This window comes from Diadema antillarum, unplaced genomic scaffold (genome assembly GCF_040938485.1).
Source record: "Diadema antillarum isolate AM-2024a unplaced genomic scaffold, OU_Dant_1.0 seq00000704_RagTag, whole genome shotgun sequence".
In the NCBI taxonomy this organism is placed as follows: Eukaryota; Metazoa; Echinodermata; class Echinoidea; order Diadematoida; family Diadematidae; genus Diadema; species Diadema antillarum.
Window position 1 is genome coordinate 731,166 of NW_027271609.1, and position 25,567 is coordinate 756,732.

A 25,567-nucleotide genomic window follows, 5' to 3' on the forward strand; every position below is an offset into this window, starting at 1 on the left:
TCCAACAGAAAAGCCCATCCGATTTGCTTCAGTGGTCAAAGAGAAATGATTTTTGTACAGCATGTCAGGAATCCCTTCCCTCCAAGTTCTGTCCACTGCGTTCACACATGAATGTGCAGTTCCAAGAGCATCCAAGTGCTAAGCTTGGAAGAATCAGACCAATGACATGCTTTACAATGATCCATATTTCTCTGTGACCACTTACCCAAATCAAATGAGGTTTTTGTAAAATACAAGTCAAGCTAAGATGTTGTACTGTATTTCGGGTCTAGGGCAATTACCCCCTGGGCAATTACCCCGGACCTCCCCGTGGCCCTAATCCTAATCCTAATCCGGAACGTAATCGTAATCCTAACCCAAACTCCTCACCCTAAACCTAACCCTAACCCTAACCTTACCATTAACCAGTATTTAGCTGGGTGAAATTGCCCTTGGGGGGGTTATTGCCCGGATACCTGTATTTCAAGACCCTGAAATAGCATTTAGACAGTTTAATCATATTGGAAGTTATCAATGCGAAAATCTGATTGTAATGGGGGGGGGGGGGGGGGAGGGAGGAAGGGGACATACTGTACAGTGTACGTGTTAGTATTATGGGAAAGGAGTGTTGAAATAATGATGTATGACACGGGAGTGCCGTCGTCTCTTTTTGCTGCAGTGAACCAAGCAACTCCCGAGCCGGAGCCCACGGGAGACATCCGAACCACACTGGAGGAGACATTAAAGCAGGTAAACGAACAGACATGGGTCATGTGACCTAACTGTCCTCAAAAAACAACAACAACACACGTGCTGTGCATCAGAATGTTTACCAAGAGTTGTGGTTTTCATTTTTTTTTTTTTTTTCCTTGTGAAAAGTTATAAAAGCTGTGATGACCAATGATGTTACTTGGGTCAGATTGAGTAGCCAGTTGTCAAATGATATAAAGTTTCAGTTTCTGTGACAGTTTGTTTTATTCATCCAATTGCGCAAATAAGAAAGGTGATATGTCAACAACAATTAAACTATGTTGTGACAAATCAATGATAACTAAACTCAACCATAACATGACAAGACTTAAAGGTTTAAATGAAGTGTTTTCTTTCCTTGTCTCTTCTTGTCTTTCAAGTTGCCAAATGAAAGTGCCAGCCTCTTAGAACAAGTTCGATCCCTGATGGTACTCACCAGCAGAATTAGACCAGTACTAGGTAAGTAGATCTTCCTCTGTACCACAATGATCTGTGTCCCTTGCAACCCAATGACCAACCATGCAGAGAGGTCATCAGAGTTCAAAGGTCGTGCTGAAGTCATTGACAGAGCTCCACTGGATGCGTTGGGGAAAATTGAGAATTAGATCATAGAAAAAAAGAGATGGACCAAACGTCAGAGTTCAAAGGTCATGGTAAAGAAACTGACAGAATCTTGCTGGATGCGTGGAGAACGTTTGAAACAGAACAGACCAGAATTGGTCAAAGCGTTTCTGGTGATATGAAGAGCCAAATACGGCTAGTCATTCACTGTGTGTTTTGTGAGCGTAGAGTCTTGTGAATTGCATTATTAATTGTGCAAGTGGTTAAATCGGCAATCAGGATCTGTTGCCGTGGAAACAGTATTCATTTGCATTTATGTAAATGGAAGGCAATTTTTGGCCGTGTTCTTTACTTTGCCAATATAACTATGTGCAGAATTTTTTTTTTTTTTTTAAATTATATATGTCATACCGCTGTACTTGGTACGTGTTCACATTGTGTTGTGAAATAATGGAGTTCATGAAGTGTGGTTTGTCATTTCCTGTAACTTCATAATCTATCTGCTTTTCTCTCTCTATTTATCTTCCTTTTGAAACCTTTTTCTGTCTGTCTATAAATCTCTATCTCTCCCTTTGTATCTATATATCTTTTTCTATTTTTCTTTCTGGTTCTATATCCCTATTAATCTCTCTAACTTTGTATTTGTTTGTCTCTTTCCTATCTTTCTGTCTCTATCTTTCTTTCTATCTATCTCTCTGTCTATCTGTCTATTTCTGTCTTTCTCTTTCTATTTGTCTATCTCTCTCTCTCTCTCTCTCTCTCTACCTCTCTTTGTATCTATATATCTTTCTCTCTCTTTCTTTCTGGTTCTATGTCCCTATTAATCTCTCTTTGTATTTATCTCTTTCCTATCTTTCTATCTATCTATCTATCTATCTATCTCTTTCTCTATCTTTCTCTTTGTATTCATATATCTTTCTCTATCTTTCTTTCTGGGTCTATATCCCTATTTATCTCTCTCCCTCTGTATTTATTTATCTCCTATTTTTTTCTATCTCTCCCTGTCTATCTATCTATCTCAATCTTTCTCTTTCTTTCTATCTAACTATCTGTCTTTCTCTTTGCATTACATTTTCATAATCCAGATGATGCAGTTGGTGAGTCTTCAGAAAACAAGGTTCTGGTAGAGGCCATGCAAGCCATCGACAAGCAGCTCACAGTAATGTCAGTAAGTCTGGAACTCCGTCCCATGCCGTCTGCACAAAAGGCCAAGTCTGCCTGAAAACTTTTTATATGTTTGTGTCTTGACAAGGAATTTTAAAAAGCCATCATAGTTTGAAAAGTAATGTTGGCGTATTGAGGTGCATATAGCACAAGAGTATCTCAATAATTGCTTTGTAGAGCCTTTTGTATTGGTTTTTTTTTGACAAGGAAATATAAAAGATGTCGTGGTTTGGAAACTAATTTTGGAATATTGAGGTGCATGTTATAAGAATATCTCCATAATTGCTTCATGGAACTTCCATGATGTTGCATGAATGTCAATAGCACCGTGTAAGAGTGGAAAGGATGAAGTAATCGTAGGAGGTGAGAAATAGAGGATTTGGATCATCTTTGAGTTTTTGGTGATGTACATGTTGGTGGCCCTGTCACTGTCAGGCAATAGGGGAATTTCAGGGGCTCACTGAAGGGACCTGTGCTATGCGAGTGCATGATAACTTGTATTGATTCACGATACCCTCAACATCACTCATGTAGCATGCAATGACTTTTGTTAATCATATTGTAACGAGGAAACATGCAAGTTATGCTCAGTCTAGGGGAAGGTGCATTCCAATGTCTTTTGTTCATCATATACCACATGATTGATATTTCCCAACTGCCTGAGAGAAGAAATTATCAGTATGGCTTCATATCAAGGTAAGACCTTAAGAACTTAATACAAGGTTTTTGATCACCATGTAAATTTTCTCCAATCCAGGAGCAGCAGCAGGAGAAGGATATCGAAGAGAGCCGACTGCAGCAGGAAAATGAAGCTCTCCGGCTCGTTCAGGAGAAGATGTACAGCGAGCAGGAGCAGCTCAAATCGGAGCTAACTGTAACGCAGCATGAACTCAACAACCTCCAGCTCTCCGAAGACCGGGGGCCGCCCATGCGGGCGTCGGCCGACTCCATCCCTGACATCCTGGAGGATGGGGAGGATCTGTCGGACAAGCAGCGGAATCGGCAGTCCTACTCTGGCGACTCGAGCGCCACGGAGTCGGAGGACTCCAAGACGATGGAATCGTCAGAGGCGGAGGAGCACACAGTCGTGCAGGATGTGGAGGGCAAGAGTTTTGACGACCACGACGTGGACATTCCCATGATGGTGCAGCCGGAGGTGCAGCCAGAGGTGGGAGCGGCCGTTGCGTGTCAAGTCGTCAACGAGCAGCTGTCGGAGCTGAGGTCCGCTGTCCACGAGCAGCTGCAGGGACCGAGGGCTGCCGCAACAGAAGGCAGCGGAAGCGAGGAGCAGGAAAGGACTCAGGAAAATTCTGATACATGTACCAAAGATATAGAGCGCGGTGACCCCAAGGGCGAGGGGCAGGTCGCCACGGAAACGGGAGGACCCGTCGAGAGCGAGAGGCAGGAAGTGAGAGCGGACGATTCGCTGGAGGATGCTGGTTACCACGGTGATAGTGACAATCCGGATGTAACGCCGAGTGCCGGTGGAGGAGCCGAGGAGATCCATGATGCCGATAGGCAAGCATTGCTTCCGAGAGAGACAAGCGAATCGGTACCGCTGGTCGATGAAAACAGCAACGTTGGAACCGGTGTTGATGAGACTCCCATGGTGGAGAGGACCCTTGATGTGGCAGAGACCCAGGATCTAAATACCGATGTTGCAACTGTAGAGAGCACAGAGGACCCCTCGCTTTTAGGGCACAGTGATGCAGACTCCAGTGCAGCACAGGTGGAGTCTTTAGGGGACACTCCCCGGGAGGAAGCAGACTCTGACCCCGTCGCCACAGAGCCCAACCTCCCCACGACAGAGTGGCAGGGACCGCCCAGCCCGTGTCACATCGAGGTCGTCGACAGCATCACGAACTCTGGAGACCTGATCTCGAACGTTGAAAGGTCCGACGAGAAGCACGACCTGGGACCTGAAGGCGAGAAGCCCGAGACCATACCAAGTGTGGGCAAAGTGGAGACGATCCCAACGGACGTGCCGGGACAAACTAAACTAGAAGTCCCCGAGGGGGACAGCCGGCCGGCGAGCATCATCTCACTGGACTCCGCCTCCTCGGATGTTCCCGTCGGCTCCACGACGGACGAACAAGACGACACTGATGGAGAGAAGCCTGTTGAGGGAACAAAGACACAAGGTAAGTCAAGGAAACTTTAACTTCAGCCAAGTACCTGTCGCATCTCTAGCAGACTCAAGTAGCCTGATCCCTTCCAGGGCTTGAGCTGCTTGCTCCCGTAAGGGTTGGGATTTCTTTTTTCCTTCCCACTTTAATCCAGTGAACTTGTCTTTGGTTTTGCATGCTACGCCACTCGTGCCTCTCATTTTTGCATTCACGCATGAAGGAATGTCAGAACAGATCATTGCTCATTTGCCTGTACTAAAACGACCATCATGGATGCAGGGCCACTTGCTCCTAATCCAGTGACATCCCTAACTAAAACACATGGCAAGAAGACCAGCGTTTTCTTTTATTGCATCGTAAAAAGGATGATGAATTCCACCCATAGATAGGGGGAACACTTTCACAAAAGATCTGCGCAGAAAGAGTTTCCTGAACTGTAACCTCCGAGGTTTTGCAGAGGAATGGGCTGCAGTTACACACTGCGACTCAAATATATGTATTATCATCGTTGGGTTGAATATTAATTAGGTAAGAGGCAAATAAATCATGCTTTTCATCGAAACAAGTTTAATACCACTATTTCACTGATGGCAGCAACATTGTTTTGAGTCTGAATGCATTAGAGTATTTGAAGGATCCAAATGATCATGACTGCAAACTGTAAGGAGATTTAACTTCTATCTTCAAAAGAAGTAATTTAATAGCCTTTTATTGAAAGATAGAAAGATTCAAGAGTAACATGAGATAGACACTGAGAAACTGTTCTAAATTTTAAATCTGTGTTTTGTAAGTAGATTAAAGTCTATTGGCCTATCTTGCCATCAAGCCCAAGAATTTAGTTATGTACAAAGAGCACCAGTAGTCAGTATATCTTTTTCACTGACTTTCCATCTAGTGTATAATTGAAATCAAAGTTGTGATTTGGTGACATTTTGAGAAATCTGTTTAGAAGTACTCTCATGGTTAACTACACAAGAACCAATTTATTCCAAATTGTGTGGGCAAGCAAAAAGTAAACATGATTATCATTATTCAAGTACTCTTGAGCAGTTTAAAAAAAAAATTGATAAATGTCACTCAGTCATGAATACATTAGAATAGATGTTATCTACATTGTTTTGTTGTACCATAAAACACAATGAAACTGTTTTAGAGTTCTTGAAAACATAAAATGAAACAGTGGCTATGATAGATGATTTTTCTTATTTTTTTCTTGGAAAAGTGAAATCTTAAAATACTTTCCATGATTTACAGACAAGCACTTTACAAAAGTTTCGAAAACCTTCAAAAATTATGAGATATGCACAGACAGTTTATAGAAACAGTCTCCCGCTTGTACTATTGCAAGAACAAACAAACAAACAAACAAGCAGAAAAGGCCCCTCTAAAATATGGCAATCTCATTTCAGTAGGCTTTTCCACTGGCTTTACTGGATGGGTTGTAAGTCCAGTGGGTGATGTATAGTTTGGAATACAATATTTTGTATCTGTATCTTCTCTTTATGTGTCCAATATTCTTGCTTATTTGCACATATAAAGGAAATCAACAGCAATATGCAAGCTTAATAAAGCACTATAATCATTCTACGAGGTTTTTCTTCTATTGCAGCCATGCTACCAATCATATGCACATATATTCACGATATAAAATTAAATACCTTGTTTTATATCATTCATTAGAGGAAATAATTGACAAATTTGTATATATGTTGGTGATCGGTATGCTAAAGAACCATTTCAAAATGTACAAAGTTGTAACTCCACGATGTAAAGATAAAAGCACAGCTTCACTGCTGTACCTGACTTCATTGAAATATATTCATACATGTATGTATATATTTATATATTAACTATGATTTATATGAGTGCACTTATGTCATATACAATATGTAACCAAGAGCAATATTTTCATATCTATTTGCACCATAAATGTGCAGAAAGTTGCTTTATCACTCAAATGCCTTCGTTGCAACCAGGCAGTGTACAGAAATGTGATTAAAAGGTAATAGATCACTGAAAGTTCATATAAACAACAGTATCAGGCAATATTTATTTATGTTGTATGCAAGGTCATTTGTATACAGGCTATGCACAAAAATCACACCTGCTGCTTGCCACAAAACAAGTGATTTTTTTTTTTTTTTTTTTTTTTTGGGGGGGGGGGGGGATTTTTTGTTTTTTCCAACACGCTTTTTTATCTTGCATATTTTAAGGGGACCACAGACCTGTAATTATGCAAATCAAGACTAGAACGTGACTTCATGTAGATACATGAATAATAAGAAGGGAAGAAATTTTGTTTTCTTTAGATGGAGAATCAAAATGTTGTCAGGATATCATGTCCGACATATTTGTATCCGTGTCTGTGTTTGCTCTTTAGTTTAAAGGGCAATGATTATCAGCAGCCCCCTCCCCATGCCACCACTTCAATTCATAAAGTCTGCACACACACACACACACACACACACACACACACACACACACACACACACACACACACACACACACACACACAAAGTCAAGTGGTTGCCAATTGGTATGTGACCGAAAATACGGCTCTTGAAAGTGAAAAAAGAAGGTTTATTTTTCTGTACAAGATACTGGCAGTGGATAGCAAAGATCATATTTGAAAGATACAGCTGTACGTCATGTAATGATTGTACAGCACAAAACCAAAGAAATATGATTTGTAGAAGTCCATACATGTAGGTTATACATAAACCACTTTGATTGGACCCCTAGGTCACATAAGAAACCTGTGTTTAACCCTCTCTGAGCCAAGGGACCTTAGACAGTGGATAATGTGCTATGGGGTTTACTGTTTTAGTCTACACTCTAAGCACACAAATTGTTACCTGATCTGGAGAACAAATGTGACGCTGCATCACAAAACCATCAAAAAGTTGCCAGACATGAATTTTTTTAATTAAGGGCAGATTCTGAAAGAGCAGACTCTAAGCTTTAAAATGATGTATAACTCAATCTAAATGGACTCCCCTAACCTATCTACATATAAATGCTGGAAAGAAAGCACACACTCTGGAAAAGTGTAAGAAAAGGGGTTCGGAAGTACAGGTTCTTAATTATGCAAGCACTGAATTTTTACCAAGCCATGCTAGCTTCGCAATGAAAGGGACAAAACACAGGATGTAAACCAACCCAGCAACAACAATGAAGGGACTATTAGATTAAGCTGAAATTGATCATATTCTAATAACACATTCTGTCCATGATTAATGCCAACTTTTAAAGCAGTAGTGTTATCCTTTCTTATGTTTCAATCTATTAGACTTTTAAGTGAAGAGTGTGCAAAGGATTTCAAGAAATGTAAAGGGGCCTCTATTATAAAAAAAGAAGAAGAAGAAAGCCATACCTAATCATTCTACTTCCCCCCCCCCCCAAAAAAAAAAAAGGGTTGTAGAAAAACTGCTGAAAACACATTTTCCAATTCATGTTATGATTCCAAACTGAAGAATGATGTTGAAGGAGGAAAGCTCTTTCAGAAAATATGAAAAACTCAGGTTGACTCGGTTGACCCATTTCCCCATTTTTGAGTCCTCACGTAAAATCAAGGGGTGGGACTTTTTGTTGGTTTTGTGATGCATGGTCACAGATACACAAAAACATGCATGTTGACACTTTGGGGTACCCTACTAGATCTGGTGTATGCTCGAAAGGGGTGGGGGAGGAAAGCTTTCTAACAAAAGAAAATTTGAAACACCAGGAAAGGGTGGTGCCCTGGGTCAACAAATTACAATTATACTGGTGTGTAGCGTGTCTTATTGCTAACATGACTGCACTGCAATGAAGTACAATTGATTCTCTTGAATGCTGTCGTGCCGATTAAAGGACGTCCATTTTTTGTTGCAAGGTGGTGGCATGGGAGCTCAGAGGGATCAGCCTCACGTGTATAGTAGGATAGAGTCTAGTTTCCAATACTGGGCACGATTTTGTCAATTTTGTTTCTTACAGGGGGTTTTCATTTCTTTCTTTCTTTCTTTTTTGCTTGTGTTATTGTTGTTGTTGTTGTTCAAATTCTGTTCCAAGGGACCACATTATGCATTCCGTCACATCATTTGGTTTAAAGTTTGTGTGTCCCTTTTGCAACCATGAAAACTGGATTCCTTTCATAAGCTGGCATATTGCAGAGGTAACTCATTCAGACCTCTTCTCAGATTGAAAAGACTGGAAACTTCTTTACGATGGAGAGGGAATAAATGCTATAGATTGCCCATGAATTTATTCATACAAAAAAAAAAAAAAAAAAAATTCAGTCATTATTCTGGGTACGAAAGGGGAATTTTTTTTAAAGTGATATGGGGTTAGTTTTTCAGTCCTTATTTAAAGATCCTGAGGTGTATTACCTTCAGATATCATACAAGATGTTTCTTCAACCAAGCAAAAATTTGTGAGATATATTGTAAAAGGGACACACAACCTATACATTGTAGGACTTGATGATACACAATACTTAATAGTTTGAAATTTGCCATGTTGAGAGGCATTTTGTCCTTCAGATTCACAATTCTGGTAAAATTTATTTAGTCCATTCCCCAACCAAAGTTTAAAATCCACATAGACTTTTGCAGGGCTCTGTGCATTCCTATAGGCGATGATTTAATGAGTTTACGTAATTCCTTCATTTTGAACAAGAGTATCATGCACAATTTCAGATCCTAAGAAATTCATACAGGCCATGCAGAACTCTTGGAATTGGATATGATTATTTATCTTGTTTACCTTTATAATAGAAGTGCCAGAAATATGAAACATATCAATCTTGCATTTATGCAGATTTCAAGCTGAAATCATCTCCCGCTTTTGATTAATGCTGCAAATTTAAGGGCTACATTCACGATGAATTACTGCCATGACCTTGAGGTGTTTGAGAGTTCTAAGTGCTTCACCATGCATACCTAAATTAATTCATGGGCTAATTTTGATGTTTTGAAGTGTCATTCTCTTTAATTAGAATGCTTTTTTTTTCTACTGTTATGCTGCATCTGTGCTTTCTTGATCATTGTTAAGCTAATCTCACATATTTCATGTAACTATGCCCCCACCCCTTAATTGTTGCATATTTTGGTTTTAGCAATTTTCCAAATGTTTGTTTGTTGTTGTATTTTCTGATTTTATCCTCTTTGTGCATTTTTCTTTGTGTGTGCTGTGTGTGTTGTGTGTGTGTGGGTGTGCGTCTGTTATTTTACTCAACACACAGGTGGTCTACTTGCCAGAGCTAAACGCGTCTTCCAAGAGTGGGTGTAGCTGAAAAATGGCCGCCACTCACGAGTTTAAACCACCCATGCCACGCTGTACGTCTAAAAAACAGAAATGCAAATCTAAATGTATTTATCCACATTGTATCGCTTGATTTTTCTGCCATCTATCGAGTGTCGTTCATCACACCTACTCTCCCCCTTTCGTGGCTTTTTGGCTTTCCGCTTCGCTCACTGTCATTTTGCCCTGACTTACTTTCCACTCCTCCCTTTAAAAGCACAATTCGTTCTGCCATTTCAAAGGGTCTGGGCTTCGTACTTTTGCTTTTGTTATTTTGGAGGAGATGCACCCCTCTGTCACCTCTCATTGGTCATTGCCGCACCCCACAATACCGCACCCCACAACAACACCGCACCCCACAACAACACCGCACCCCACATCAACACCGCACCCAACAATGCACTTGACCACATCCCAATAATCCAGCCATTTCTGCAAAACCCACCGTATGGACTGTGGATTTGTGCGTAGTCGGGATACAATAGCATAACATTATTTCAGACAGACAGGCCGCTGGTTGTATCTATAGCAGATCAGAGTGATTCATGCAAATCCCACAATTGATATTCAGTCTCGGACCTCAGACATTGGACATTGGACCTTGGACGTAAGAAACAAACCCCCGGACATCCCCTTGACCAAACATACATGTAGTTTGCCCATACACAAATATTGGACAGTCCTTTCTGGAACTAACCACTCTGAATGCTTGCAATGACATCCTCACCATATTCAATTTCCCTTAGAAAAAAAATAAATAAAAAATACCCCAAAATCTTTTCTTGAAATAAGAAAAAATAAGAGTAAAAGCCTCACCATATAAGTAGTATAATTCTCGCTATCGCCAATGACGTAAAAAGTACCCGGATGTGGCTTTTTCGTCAAGATTTAGTGCACTTCCGGGACTGGGGCACTTTCGGCACGGGGCATATTTTGCACAGCGCTAGCGTGCGCGTATGTGTACCGTACCTATATAGCGCAGTGCCAACCACAGATACTAGTACAGTAGGCGGCTGTACCCGAACCAGCCGGTGGCCAGGCCAGTGATGGATACATACTGAGCTATAGCCTCCGCATTGCCCTAGGCCTTGCATTAGCATGCATGCATCGCATGCACGTACGCGACGCAAGCTAGACATACTGGTACATCGTACTGCTTGATCATGCGATTGACTTAATTGCACATCAATGATCAGTCATCTCTGCATACGCTGAAAATAATAGTAATACTGGAAAATATTCACCCACCTGGATATCGTCATGGAATGCCCATCTTTTTTTATTTGTTCTTTGTCGAGGTGCCGCGAACACAAGCGGGAACGAACCGTGATCTCGAACTTCTCTAGCTGTCTCTGATCAAAGCAATTTCTTCCAAGCAAGTCGCACGCAGGCACGCTGCACTGTGGAGTCACCTGCAAACTTCACCCACGCGGCCATGTCACGTCTCGCATGCCAGTAAGGGACCTATTTCTGTAGAATTTGTTCATTTATTGTCGTGCGAGCAACACATGACAGCTCCACAGTAACGACCCATAGTCGTATTTACAGCAATTTCTCAAGAATGGAGAAATTTCAAATCATATTAAAGCTAAAATTCAAGATGAGGAAACAGTAAGTACACATAGAAAACAGTCGGTTGTTTGTGTAAATAGCATAAGTCGCGTATCACGCGCGTACGAACGGAAGTGACTTGGCTCCCGGACTATCCCATAATGCACCTTAAATGACGCTTAAATCAACATCCGGGTACTTTTTACGTCATTGGCGATCGCGAGAATTGAAGAACATGTCACCAGAAAGACTCGTAAAAATAAGAAAGTGATAGAATTTGAAAGTTTTTCATATTGCTATGAGACAATGATATTCACAGTAACTACTGGCGCTCATGTACAAGCATAAAGATTGGATTAGCTAGTGATATCATGTTATAAGTGATTAACCCATTGAGGACAAGCTGATTTTCCATGGAAACATTTTCCCATAAAGACCTGCCTGAGCACACTCAGGACTAATCCTCAACAGGTTAATGGCTTGTATATAATCTTTACAATTTTTTTTTGTTTTCTTTTTGCTTACGTGATATAAAAAAGTGATAACTTGATATCATTCACATCAGAGTATTGAATTTTTGTAATAATGTAGCACATTCATGAGAGAATTTGGGTTGATAAATTACCCCCCCCCCCAAAAAAAAGGCATGCTTTGCACTTGTACAGTACATGTATTTGCGGAGGGAAAATCCATACATCTGGTTACATTAGCTAAACTTCAAGCTGCAACACAAAGAGACCATAAAGAGACTTAGACCCCGTTAACAGTGTGGGGCTGGGCCGAGCCGCGGCGGAGCCCAGCCGCAATTGCGAGGCCGGGCCCCGCAATTTTGTCCGTTTACACTGCCGGGCTCGGCCGCGCTGTTGATTCAAACCTTTCAATATTTTGTCGTAGTGACGCAATTTGGTAATGGTATTGTCTGGTTTTCAGACCCTTTGCTAAATGAATTCCGTGGCGACGAAGTCGCCGTTCGGCAAAGGCATTTGCCGAAGGAAAAAATCCTTTGCAGGACAATACTACCTTTAAACCATACTAGTTTTCGACGTTGAGGGGGTTAATATCCTAAACAGCGAAGTAGTACAGGCAGAGGGTTTGGAAGCCAGACTAAAATCGGCCGCGCATTTGGCCCAGTTTGCATTTACACTGAGAAAAGGCCGGGCTCGGCCGCGGCCGCCGAGACCACCTCCAGAGCGAGGCCAAATGCGAGGCCAATTTTGGCCTCGCATTTGGCCTTTTGCGCGTTTACACTGAAATGAAGGTAGACTCGGCCGCGGCCGAGCCTCGCACTGTAAACGGGGTCATACACATCTGGTCACATTGAATAGCAAACTTCAAGCTGCAACATGAAGAGTCATGCAGTGCATGTTCTCTGTCGAGAGCAGCTCAAGCGTCAAGTCACACCAGGGAGGTGTTACAGAGATGGAGTGGCAACTCTTCGTAATTCATGCAAATACATGTTTGGGTTCAAGGCGTTACAATGGGATGTCTAGCATTCCATTACGCTTTGAAGTCATGCTCGGCACCGCTCTAGTTGCAAGACGAAGTTCGGAGACGAAGAACGCATTTCACCTTTCGTTGAATTACAAGCTTTATTTCACCGCAAAATTTTATATGAAATACTCGAATCGATTTAGAATAGTTTAGGAAAGAATTCACTATTATTAACATGTATTTCTAGTTTCTTCGTAATTCGCAAATCGAAAGGAAATTAAAATTAGGCCCTCTTAAAAACATTATTTTTTTAAAATGCGCACATTTCCGCATGTTAATTTTCTATCTTTTAATAAAGGGATATTTTGATCTTTCAAATAAAGTACTCCGTTAAAGCGTGTTCCAGCGTGTTTTTAAACTATTTGCTGTTAAAATTGTGAGTTTTACACTGCATTTTGATTCGCTGCTCCAATTCAAGGTACACAAATTCATTGTTGCCATCACATTGAAAGAGAGAGCGAATTGCAGTAGGAGCAGATGTGAGAGCGCTGGTCCCGATTATTGATGCTCTCTTTTGTCAAAGCACATGGGTAACACCTGTTGTTGAAAGCATAACTTCTCGGCGGTGCCGCGCATGACTTCAAAGGAGAGCTTTAGTTGCCTCTCCTTCTCTAGCACCTCCCTGGTCACACATGGGCTGCTATCACCCATGTGTGCAAGCTGCATTGTCAACTGAATTCTCTTCCTCATCCCCTGCCCTGTCTGTTTGAACAGGTTCATTTTTTGTTTCTATTTCAAGAACAAAACTGATTATTATGTATTTTGGATTATTTGCATTCATAGTTGATGCATATGTTCGGTCTCTTTTTGATTGTCAAGTGCTTTGAAAAATGTTTGTTTTAAGCACTATAAAAATTTTCCATGTCATTATTATCATTATCATAAGAGATGCCATAGCAATATACGAAATGAATAGCTGGTACCTCATTCCTTGCCACTGGGGTATGTCCCAGTAAGCGCGAACATTAATTTGCATTGTCATCCTCCTTCAAGGAGACAACTCTTGCGCGACTACCACCCCCTTCCCTCGCCCTCCTCCTCCGCACGCATGCAGACATACACACAAACCCTGTTAGAATCATTTTTTCAAGCTGCGTTTACACATGTTCTCGGCGGCCATGGCAGCCCCATCTGCCCATAACACCGTGCGCAGTGGTTGATGAGACATTCTGTGCCCCCCTCTTTGCATTCTAGTCCTGTTCGTTCCAGTCCTCGCCCCGTTGAACATATAGGCCTAGCAGCTATCAGACACCGTTCTCACAGCGTCTGGTCAGGCTAGACTATGAATATTTTCTGTCATGTCCTGCTATGGACTGCCTCCAAGTTTTGTTACGGTCTATTACTGTACGTCCCATCATGTTTTGTTGCATTCACCCCGTTTTATCACGGCATACAAAATTCCTCATTAGCACCGGGACTGCTGTGGCAAACTTTTGGACAGCTTAAAAATCTGACACGGCATCCACGGCAATCATGGCCTGCCACTCATCGTTTCACGTCCATCCCGTTTTTTTAGGTTGTTGGGAACATGGTGTAAACACAGCTTTAGAGAAGCAATGCATGATTACCACCGTCTATAAATCAAATGTTCTGTTTTGTTTTGTTTTTTTTTTTGGGGGGGGGGGGGGAGAACAAGTGCATGAATGCCAACTGGGGCTTGAACCCATGGCCTGATGGCTTTAAAAAAAACTTTACCATGCCAATAGACACACTTCAAAGAGAAGGATGAGGGTGGGGCTCACAGGTGTGTGTCTCGCACTCACATAGGTAGTAGAAGTATCTCTGGAACAAGTAAGCAGGATAACATCAGGATTTGGTAAAATTTTCTCCCTCCCCCCCCCCCCTCCTTTTTTTTTGTGTGGGGGGGGGGGGGAGGGGTATGAATGGGACAGGGAGAAAGAGGTCACATCATTTGAAAGTATTGCACGTTTAGGTTGAAAACATTTGCAACCAAGCAGGATTGACTGGAAGCTTTGGAACCACTTCCTTCATAACACACAGGGCTATTTTACGTTTGCACCATCTCTGATCGAGTAATCTGACTGGACAATTTGCCCTGCCTTCATGCCACCTAGACTTTGGTACGTCTGTGATTGACCAGCGAAAATATAAAAATGGGAGGATAGTTCATGTCAAGTGTGTGTTTGCACTGCCAACAAAGTGTTTCTGTAACAGACAAAAAAAGAAAGAAAAAAGAAAGGAAATGGAAAAAGAACGCTGACCTTCAGCAACAAGTCACAAAGAGTGATTTGTATGGAGGTGTATCCTATTACCGAACGATTTTTGTTTTATTGCTCCAAACGGGCAACATTATGCAATAATTCAGCCAAAAATATCCTTATAGATAATTGAAATGCTGATGACTTTAGCTGTAACGAAAACACGTGAAAAATAAGCCAACTTCTAGAAAAAATCCATACTTCAAATAACCCTTCCACAAAAGTTGTCTCTTTTTACCGACGCAAATCGTATTGTATTACCGAACGTGCGCCCTCTGTATGGGGAAAATTGTACATTGTATTTTCGGTCAATGTATATTAACGCAGGATTACGAACATCGAAATTTTAGCAATTATTACGTAACTTTGAGGTAAATTACGTTTTGTTTTGTTTTTTGCTGCAGTTTAGCAATTTTCGGCACTGGCTTCCCCTGTGAGATAACAGCGCGTAGTGCAATGAATGCGTATTCGAGTTGTTGTACAAGCTCCATTGACAAAGTACGCGTTTGGTAATAGGATACCGTTCGGTAATAGGATACCTGACTATACTGTATGCCCCCCCCCCCCCCCAAAAAAAAAAAAAAAAAAAAAATTACTACAGGACCCTCCACAATGATAACTTTAAAAATACAATTTCATGATATGAAACTATACACTGTAACTTATTACCCACATCTTAGAGAAAACCTTATCCAATTTGCTTCAGTGGCCAAAGAGAAATGAGGAGCTTTGTAGAGCAAGTCAGGAATGCCTTCCCTCCAAGCTCTGTCCATTGTGTTCACACACTTTGCAGTTCCAAGAGCACCCAATTGCCTAACTTGGAAGAATCAGAACTATGAAATGTGTTAAAACGATCCACATTTCTCTGTGACCGCTTAACCAAATTGAACAGAGTTTTCTGCATGATAAAGTAAAGATATTACATTTTAAGACCCTAAAGTACATGTACAACATTTGTAGCAATGAGATGGTTAAAACATACGTATTGGAAGTCATCCAAATATCTGATAGTAATTTTTGGGGGGGACATACTGTAGTTGTCCATTCATATACAAAAGGATGTAGCGACTGATGTGCTTAGCACCTGTAGAGGCATAATGCTCACAAAGGCAGTGCACAATAGAGGTTAGCATGTTAATTATCCCAGATGGTGGATGATAGTTAATATTTGTATGTGGGAACCTAGGGTATCGATGAGAATAAGAATAATAAACAACTATATTTTTTTCCCTTCAACTTGGTGACTGGTATTGCATTGTTTCTTAACAATGGTTGTCAGTCAATTTCTGGCAAAGAAAACTGAAGAAAATCTCAACGGCGTATAATTTTGTCCGGTACAGACCATACCATACCATTACGTTGTTGATGCTTTTAACTCCTTCATCATTACCTTGTCAAATTCAAGCTTGGAGTGGAATTTGATTTTGGTTGCGTCACACTTGCCGTGCTCATTACGAATGTCACACTTGAGTGACAACCAGGATGTAGCGACTGATGTGCTTAGCACCTGTAGAGGCATAATGCTCACAAAGGCAGTGCGCAATAGAGGTTAGCATGTTAATAATCCCAGATGGTGGATGATATTTAATATTTGTATGTGGGAACCTAGGGTATCGATAAGAATAAGAATAATAAACAACTATATTTTTTCCCTTCAACTTGGTGACTGGTATTGCATTGTTTCTTAACAATGGTTGTCAGTCAATTTCTGGCAAAGAAAACTGAAGAAAATCTCAACGGCGTATAATTTTGTCCGGTACAGACCATACCATACCATTACGTTGTTGATGCTTTTAACTCCTTCATCATTACCTTGTCAAATTCAAGCTTGGAGTGGAATTTGATTTTGGTTGCGTCACACTTGCCGCGCTCATTACGAATGTCACACTTGAGTGACAACCAGGAAGTGGGATGGGTCAAGAGAATAAAACATAGAAACACAATCGGAACAAAAGAACGTGTTATGTTACATGTACTATGTTGTGTGTGTAGCAAGGTTCGATTCTGTTGAGGACTCATATGCTATTTCTCATTTACCACATATTTCCCATAAACACCGGCCTGAGTATACTCAGAACTAGTCTACAAAGGGTGAGAGGTTGACTGCTTGCTTTAATTAATCACTCTTTTAAGTGTGTGTGTGTGTGTGGGGGGGGGGGGTTGCTTGAAAACCAGTTTTCAGAATGGAAAAAAACAAAACATGGTTGTGTATGTACTGTGAAAACTGCTTGCTTTGAGCCATCATTGATGTGAAAGAGATACCAGTGGTGCTAGATTATGAGGAGTTATAGACAGGGGGCGCTACACGATAAACCACTCCTCCCCACCGCACCCCTTTCCCTCCCCTCCTTCCCCTCCCCTCCTTCCCCCCCCCCCCCCTTCCCCCTTCCCCATCTTATTTGTATGGCTGGTTCATAGCTACATGTACTAATACAAATGATTCATGAAGTGTGGGATTGTAGATTTCAAGAAACATCTAGTTTCAGAGCCTATTCCCATTAAACCTCACCCTTATGTGCCATTTGTTGTACAGTAATCTGTTTGCTTTCTTTGTTGTTGTTGTTGTTGGTGGGGTTTTTTTTTCAATTCAATTCAGTTAAGTTTTCAAAGTTAAGTCAAGCATTGCATAGAATTTAGCGTTGAGCTCACATAACCTCCCAGTTTGTGTTGTGGGGGAGGGGGGTGGTGGTTTTATTATCTTCTAATTATATACATGTACAATTGTGTACGGTGATTGGTCTCTGATAAAATAGTATGCCATGTACTCTGTGTTATATTCTTCTGAACTCATGCGGTATGTGAAAACATTGTTCTCTGCTTTTCGCACGGTGCTTGATGTATGCACCATGTAGAGCTATTCTTTGGGTGGTGGTACGTGCTCTTAAAGGGATCGTATAGTTTTGGTTGAGACCTAATTTCACATTTCTAATATTTTTTGGTGAGATAATGAGAAACCTCTTATGAAATATGAAAGAGCATGTAATTCTATGGGGAATTCGACGTTTATTTGATGAAAATTGGTTTTGAAATGGCCGAGATATCAAAAAAAGAGCGATTCTAATAAAGTGTGGGACCCACACTTTATCAGAATCGCTTTGTTTTACTTTGTTTTTGGATGTTTCTGTCGTTCCAAACGCGATTTTCATCAAATAAACTCTGAATTCCTCTTAAAATGGTATGCTCTGTACTATATCATAAGTGTTTTCTTGGTATCTCGCAAAAAGTTAAAAGCCCACTTTCATCTCCACCAATACTGTACTATCCCTTTAAGCAGCATAACATGGGCAGTTTCATCTTATCATTCCAGTAGATTTCTCTCACCACTTCTTCTTTCTATCTTCCTCCTTTCCCTCCTCCTCTTCTTCCTTCTCCACCTTCTCTTCCTCTTCTTTCTCCTCCTACTCTCCTACTCTTCCTCTTCCTCCTCCACTTCCTCCTCCTCCTCTTCCTCCTCCTCCTCCTCCTCCTCTTCCTCCTCCTCCTCCTCCTCCTTCACCTCCTCCTTCTCCTCTTCCTCCTCCTCCTCCTCCTTCTCCTCCTCTTCCTCTTCTTCCTCCTCCTCCTCCTCCTTCACCTCCTCCTTCTCCTCTTCCTCCTCCTCCTCCTCCTTCTCCTCCTCTTCCTCTTCTTCCTCCTCCTCCTCCTCTTCCTCCACCTCCTCCTCTTCTTCCTTCTCCACCTTCTCTTCCTCTTCTTTCTCCTGCTACTCTCCTACTCTTCCTCTTCCTCCTCCACTTCCTTCCCCTCCCCTCTCATCCTCTACCTCCTCCTCCTCCTCTTCTTCCTCCACCTCCCCTCCTCTCCTCCTCCTCCTCCTCCTCCTCCTTCTTCTCCACCTCTCCCTCTTCCTCCTTCCTCTCCTCTTCCTCCTCCTCCTTCTCCTCCTCCTCCTCCTTCTCCTCCTCCTTCTCCTCTTCCTCCTTTTCCTCCTTCTCCTCCTCCTCCTCTTCTTCCTCCTCCTCCTCCTCTTCCTCCTCCTCCTTCTCCACCTCTCCCTCTTCCTCCTTCCTCTCCTCTTCCTCCTCCTCCTCCTCCTCCTCCTCCTCCTCCTCTTCCTCCTCCTCCTCCTTCTCCACCTCTCCCTCTTCCTCCTCCTGTCCCTCCTCCTCATCCATGTTACTTTTCCCATGCTTCAGTCTCCCAAGTCACAGTTACCTCAAAGTCTACTACTCATCCCCACCTAACCCTGAGCTGTAAAAATGGCCTTTGCAGTGCTTGTTTCCAGCTAGATTCCACTTTCCTTCTATATTTTAACAAGGATACTTGGTAGTGGAGCAGCTTGTTTGCAAATTCTAACTAACCCATCTTCAAGAAAAACACAAAAGATCATATAATATGTGCACAGTCATTATTTTTAATTTCACACAAAAGAACTTCCCCTTTGCCAGTATACACTGCTATGAGTATTATTACCTTTAACGTACTTCCTGATCATAAATTTGTTTGTGCAAGACATCTTGGCCTAGCGATCGTGGCCACATTGAACACCTTTCGATTCTAGGACCTCTTCTGCACGTTTCTACTTGAGAGTCCCTAACTTTAAATAAACTTACTGGCACAGAAGATATCCTTAGAAGCAGTCATCTTATTCTTTATCGGGACATGTAGAGAACCAAGCTTGTGATATCCCTTTGATACAAGTGTATGTAACTACAGTGGCAAACACATGCATTTTGCCACATTTAGTATAGACAGCGATGGAATGCTCCAAAAGGTTTGTCTCTTCTGACTTTCGAGGAGCATATATCTTGCAAATTCATAGAAATACCAGAAAAAAAAAATGTGAGAGCTCTTTTGTAATTTTTGTCTTCTTTTGGTGGCTGAAGGCATGAACGTTAACCAGCAGCAAGTCCATTTGCACATGGGGCCATTGCATTTTTTTGAGTCAGCAAATGCACTCACGCACTGCACATTCAACATTTCCATGTATCTGAGATTGACCACTCTGGATTTCATATGACATTTTCTCTCTTCTTTCTCTTTCCTTTTGTTTTTTTTTCCAAATGTTTGCCATTTCCTGCTTGCCTTTTTGCCCACTTACAAACAAAAATCATGTTATGTAGCCGTAACCCGAGTCTATAATATACGCATCATGCATGAAAAGTAGAATCTTTGCCTTTGTTTGAAGTTGTGTTGTAGTGCATTGCAGGTGAACCCATTCGACTGAAGGTTATTTGGGTTTGAATAGTTCTCGGTTTTGAAAATTGCATAAAAGCTCGTACATTTAATGATCTGTTGTGCAGTGTTCTAGAATATCTTACGCTGAATCTTGTCTCCATTGAATTATGAGCCATCTATGAAGAGTAATTCAAAAGTTGCTTAATACTGAGAGGATTGTCCAAGTTTCTCATGATTTTTGCCTTCCATCTGGGTGCAATTTCACAAAAGTTGTCAGACCTTACAAGTTATTCTCTTTACAGTTACCATAGTAACAGTCACTGACCAGAGCTTCTCAGCCAATCAAAACCAAGGATTTTTCTGAAATTGTCGGAGACTGACAACTCGTCAGGTCTGACTGCTTTCGTGAAACAGTGCCCCAGTGTGTACAAAGACAGTATATAACAATTTGTGTCATTTTGTCATTATGCGCTCGACGCTGTGTTTAAAAAGTCGAAACATGCAAAGCATCTGTTCATGTCCCTCTCTCTTTTGAAAGATTTTGAATGAAAAAAACAAAACAAATCTCATTCTGACTCTCCACAGATACGCCCAGCAGTAGAAACACCGATGCCACAAGCCCCATCATCGTCTGAGAGACCCTTTCAAGAATCCCGAGCCAAGACAGCGCAAAGAGCTGTGCCAAGGGGGAAGCAGGCAGATGACCGCATCAACTGGAGGGAGGGAGTGGGTGACAGCACGAAAAAATCAAAAGGAATCATGCGAAATTTGCCTTGATGCCTTCCCATCTCGCGAGGCCACCAGTAGCCAAGTAGCTGTCCTGGACCGCTCTCCTGGGAGACTTCCTTCGCCCGTTGTTTTGCTGTTCATCGTTTTTAGCAATTCCCTTCTTGATTTTTTTTAAATCTTATACGAAGAGTGGCTAGCAGGCACGTGATTGTGACATCGCAGGGATATATTTTTGTTGTCGTTGTTGTGATCCTATACAATTGTTTTAAAAAAACCTACAAAGGTTGATATTCACTTGGATGATATCAGTGTTCTGATTTTTTTTTCACTGTCTCTCACACTCTTTGGGTTTTTTTTTTTTCACTTTTTTGGTTAGGGTCTTGTCTTCCTCCTACAAAAAAAAGAAAAAAAACTGAAAATCATTTGATGTGATAATGTGATGAAAAGTGGCAGCTCTTGGTGGCCCATTGTTGTGTCTCTGCATCGCGTGATGGATGTCAATGGGCACGATTGTACCTCGTTTTGGTTCAGTTCTGATGGGGTTATTTCCCCGAAATGGGATCAGTACACAGTGAATTGTACAAGGAGAGATTGCATACAAGCATAAGAGGAAGCAGTGATGTTCTATGTAGCAATGAAATGCAAACATTAGATGGTGGATTTGGGAAAAAGAAAAGAGGCAAACAATATTTATCATGGCTGTTCGTGCGAAGAGGAGAATTTCCCAAGGACGATTAATGTTGCAAGTCATAAGGCAACCCCCCAGTGTGGGATCAAGGTATTCTGGACCCATGTATAGTGTACAATCAAATTTTGAGACAGAAAAAAGCTCACGGGAGGGAAAAACCAACAAACAAACAAAACAATGGTGAATTTAGGCGACAGGCAAAGCCTTCCGGCAAGAATATGTGACAGTGCGTTCCTGCAGAGATATCACCACTTCTTGATAGCAAAATAAAAATGCTTTCATTGTATTCTGCTTTGTAAGATGTCTGCTTTGAGCTTATTGTGAAAAAATACCATACTTTGGCCTCGATTTTGTGTCTAGTCGGGCATCAAGAGTATGTGATGACTATGTCACAAATGTTCTTGTCACTTGCAGTTCCCATATTACTAGCAGCCGTGCCTTCAGGCCGAATGTTCTGTTACACTTTTTGTATGTGCACATGGTAGGATCGACTGAGTGGAAGAACATTCCTATTCAGTGATGTTGAACGTGTGTGAAAATGTGATGTTAGCTGGAAAAAAAAAAGTCCAAATCTGTTAGCTCACCCTTTATTAAAGTTCCTTTTCCCAATAACTGTAGTCCGAGGCATAGCGTTTGGTGCAGGGTTGAGAGCATGTTGCAAAGTACATATATGTGCACATTTGATAGCATAGCTCCAGCTCTGTGCTCATCTCAATCACACAAATGTTTTTACTGTGCATGGAAAAAAAAAAATCATCCAAACCTTTGCCTCCTTATAGCAGCGATGATGGGTTCAGCTATTTGAAGGAAACACCCACTAGTTCGATGTGGAATCGCAAGGACTTAGAGAAAGTAAATCTCTTTTTTTTTTTTGCTGCATAGAAAACATCCTGTAACTTTAAATGCCTTTTGAAACTAGGTTTGAGAGAAAGAGAACCTTTTTGTCATATTATGAAGCCAATGCTACACAAGATTAAACTTTTTCACTAATGTGTTTTAAGTACTTCCAAAGCTCTGCCCTGTGACAATGTATACAACAACAAAAAACACAAAAAAACACAAAAAAGAAGATCCTCACTTTTAATAATGCGCGTTTTACAACACAGTACTTGAATTGAAGTCTCAATGACAGACTTTATCCTTTTTCGTTTTCGCTGCTGCATAATAATGTTGATTTCCCCTCTGTTGACCATGGCAAGACTGTTTCTGTAGAGTGTTGAAACGACCGACCAACCTTCGATGAGATTTCCTCCCTTGCCGACCCAAGATTGAGCCTTTGAGGTTTTGCGTACCCGCACGTGTACCGCATCTGTCCGTCAAAAGTACCGTACAGCACTTGGGTGGAGCACAAAGCACACGTGTGTTAGGAACTGCGCCCCAACTGCCTAGAAAGTCCGGTGGAGGGGCTAATGTGGCACAGTGGATGAGAGAATGGACTTTTGATCCAAGGTCCGCGGTTCAAGTCTACTGGCTGTGACAGTTGTTCTCCTGGGCAAGGCATGTTAACTCCATTGCTTAGTCTGTCAGAGGGAACTGTAAGCCGTCCATCCTGTGGATGCTTGCTCGCGATCACTCGTTCTCTCCTTAGCAGCAGCATAAGAGAAATCTTGATTCAAATCAAAATTCTAATTTAGAAGCAAGAGCTTGGCCAGAAACTGAATAGCCATTCACCATCCTTTTTGCCTGTGAAATTCAGAAATATCATTAGGCATACGAGGCAAATTACTCCAGGGATGCTACCTTTTGTGCTTCTACCACCAAGTCGCTGTACAACGATGATCTCTTGAAGATGATGTACACTGTCCGTGTGGGCAAATGTTTTGCTGTTTCCGTTTATTAACTGCACCCACTGTTCTTAGGATTTTCTTGTCTGTATAAAAGAGAAAGAACGGATTTGATACGTTAGTAAATATTGTACGCACTCATTGAAATGTTGAGGGTGGAAAATGCCGGACCAGCACAGTACTTGCCACTTTTAACTGTGGCTCTTATTTCAGAATCGATGCTTGAAGTTTGAAGGCAAGAGAAGAGAGAAGAACAGTGGGTGTATTAAAGTACAGATGAACGGAAGACGAAATCTTGTGTGGTATGCCTCCATTGAACCATGTGCAGAGGGGTTGCCTTGTGATGGACATCTGTGGGTTCTTGATGGCCCGAGGGTTTGATTGTTTGATTGATTATTGGTTACTACAAAAGGGTGAGGGAACTGGCGAGGAAGACAAGCTTGTGATGTCGACGACCCGCCTGTGGCAGATTCTAAAATAAATCTCCCCCCCCCCCCCCCTCACCCCACCAAAGAGTGTGTCTCAGTTTCAGCGACAAGATGCGAACTGCATCCAGAGTTTGTGATTTAATTTGATTTGAATTTATATATTTGATTTGATTTGAGTTTTCTTCCCCTCCCTGCATGGGAAGGAGTCACTAAAATCTTTTGCCGCACATGCATTGAAGTGTGAGCGTCAGAGAAAATCTGTTAGCGCGTTGTCCACACTAATGAAAGTCTTTGTTTTTTGATGCCAAAAACGCCGTGTTCTCTATGTTTGTGTACAGTCTGCGAGCTCCCACGATGCTTTGCAGCCAAGCGCTACAGCCCAAGAAATCTGTCATGTGCGTGACGACGCGTCGGGACGTTTAGAAGCGTGTGCGGGAGCGGAAGTCTGGGAGGTAGAAGAGCCGCAGTGTCTCCAAGAGACCATGTATGACTATCCCCTTGCTTATTTATATCGTGGTGATTGTTACGTATGTAAACATGAAGACAAAATGTACAAAACGAAATCAAGAGATATTTGAGTGTATATAGTAGTTACTAGCGTGGCTCTTTTTATTCTCAGTATTGCAAAGAGCTGGTAATGTGAGGGAATAGAAGGGACTAAGAAATGAATGGAAAAAAAAAAACATGCCAGAAAATATCCAATTTATGAATACATCTTCCCACACAACACGCACTCGCATTCACTCATAATATGTGATCATGCATCACAAAACCAACAAAAAGTCACACGCCCAATTTTTTATTAGAACTCAAATTGGTTAAATGGGTCAACCGAATCAATCTTTTTATTTTTCTTTTTTTTTACTTTACTGAAAGAGCAGTACTTCTTAAGTTTGGCATCATAAAACTAATGGTAATTTGTGGGTTTTTTTTTTTTTCGTTTGCAGTTTTTCTAGAACACTCTTGTAATAAGTACAAATGTAATGTGATTAGGTATGTCTTAAAGGCCCCTTCACATTTTTAAAAACCCTCTACACACTCTTCACTTTCAACTCTTAACAGCTTTGGAAAAGATGATGGTTACTGCTTTGAAAGTTGGTATATTTGAATAGACCCTAAACTTCAAAGCCTCTTTTTCTCTGTGAACACTTTTCCACAGTGTGTACTTTCTTTCCATTATTATTTAGATGGATCTGGAAATGCCATTTGTATATAGCTAGACATCAATTCATAGTTTGGTAAGAGTCTGCTCTTTCAGAATCTACCCTTGACTAAAAGTCCATGTCTGGCAACTTTGTGTTGGTTTAGTGATGCATGGTCACATTTATTACATACATGTGTGAATGTACTGTATTTAGCAGAAGCCAAACACATAAATCATTAAAGAAGTGCTTTAATTATGTAGTGTGTAAGTTGATCGCGGTAGAAGAAGAAAAAACTGATCATGAATTGGGGGGAGGATTTGAATTATTAAAGTGAAATGATGTAAATAAGTTGTACATATGTAATATGATGCTTGTATTCCCGTCACAGTAGGTGTGTAAATGTACTGTTTCCACATTTTTTTGACATGTGATATGAAATGGAACTATGTTCGTATGTTTTACATTTCTTGTTTTCTATACTCCCTCTCTGGTTACGTGGAAGTGCAGAGCAGGAGGGAATAACAAGAGTAGCCGTGCAGTTCTGCGAAAGATTTGGC

General features: G+C 41.3%; 1 protein-coding gene across 1 annotated transcript; it reads left to right on the forward strand.

Annotated features, from left to right (window-relative positions):
* The first annotated feature begins 1,214 nt into the window (after positions 1-1,214).
* LOC139737767 (uncharacterized) lies at positions 1,215-24,718 on the forward strand. Its single transcript, XM_071648440.1, has 4 exons — positions 1,215-1,275; positions 2,376-2,458; positions 3,212-4,595; positions 20,822-24,718. The coding sequence occupies exons 1-4, from the start codon at positions 1,215-1,217 to the stop codon at positions 20,869-20,871; spliced, it is 1,578 nt and encodes a 525-aa protein (XP_071504541.1). The 3' UTR covers positions 20,872-24,718.
* Positions 24,719-25,567: the final 849 nt, after the last annotated feature.